The sequence below is a fragment of the Sinocyclocheilus grahami genome, unplaced genomic scaffold, assembly GCF_001515645.1.
Source record: "Sinocyclocheilus grahami isolate Dianchi unplaced genomic scaffold, SAMN03320097.WGS_v1.1 scaffold35018.1, whole genome shotgun sequence".
NCBI classification, from domain to species: Eukaryota; Metazoa; Chordata; class Actinopteri; order Cypriniformes; family Cyprinidae; genus Sinocyclocheilus; species Sinocyclocheilus grahami.
Window position 1 is genome coordinate 1 of NW_015522303.1, and position 1,096 is coordinate 1,096.

The window sequence follows — 1,096 nt, forward strand, 5'->3', positions numbered from 1 at the left end:
CTGACTGACCGAGGTTTTTGTACGACTCTTTATCACTGTGTGAACGCTGGATCATTGTGGTAACTCTGACAGTAATAATCTCCTGTATCTTCAGTCTGGACTCCACTGATGGTGAGAGTGAAATCAGTGCCAGATCCACTGCCACTGAATCTAGATGGAGTTCCAGTGTAACGGCTTGTTGCAGCATATATGAGGAGTTTAGGAGCTTCTCCAGGTTTCTGTAAGTACCAGGCTAAACGATTATCACTATACACTCTGCTGCTGGTTTTACAGTTTATTCTGACTTCTTGTCCTGGTTGAGCTGCTGTTAATGATGGACTCTGAGTTACAGTGATCTGTCCTCTACACTCTGAAAGAAAGAATAAGAAGAACAATAAAGAAACAACTGTAAATTATTAATATTTTACACTTCACAAAATGAATAATCATTGTTAAAATGTTACTGCACAAACCTTGAGCAAACAGTGAGAGAGTCCAGATGAGGATGAGGATGTTGTTCATTGTTGTTGTTGTGTCTTGTGTGATGATGAAGATTGTGTTGTGTTCTGCTCTCAGTCATGAAGTGTTAAACTCACAGCACTATAAACACTCTCATGCAAAGTGTCTCTTTATGTAAATGCTCTTCATACACATACATGTAAACCAGTTTGACACGAGACTAAAAACTGAGCTGATATTCCTATTTATACACATACACGTAAACCAGTTTGACACGAGACTAAAAACTGAGCTGATATTCCTATTTATCGCTTATAATAAATTATGTTGTGTGTAAGTCTTGTAAAATTACTGCGCTCTTGTGTTTGGCTCTCAGTCTTTCAGTATTCTTTTGGGAATTTAAGAGTTAAATGTTCAGATTTTGAGGTGTTTAATGACGGTCTGGTGGTTTTGTTTGGAGATTTATTAGATTAATATTAATCTGATTAATACTTACAGAAGTCAAAATAAAAGCACAGATGGGTGAAGATTAAAAACTTAAAAGCTGTTTCAACTATACTGGATATTATTTAATCCAAATTCAGTTAGGAAATAAAATAATATTTTATCTTTATGTCTTTGACTCATTTTTTTCTTTTTGAATTTGAAAAGGTCATAA

General features: G+C 35.1%; 1 gene segment (V, D, J or C); it reads right to left on the reverse strand.

The window, feature by feature from the left end:
• Positions 1–32: 32 nt before the first annotated feature.
• On the reverse strand, positions 33–538 carry LOC107580508 (Ig kappa chain V-III region NG9-like). The segment is given in 2 exon segments: positions 33–349; positions 453–538. Coding segments are annotated over 2 exon segments (366 nt in total).
• Between the last annotated feature and the right edge of the window lie 558 nt (positions 539–1,096).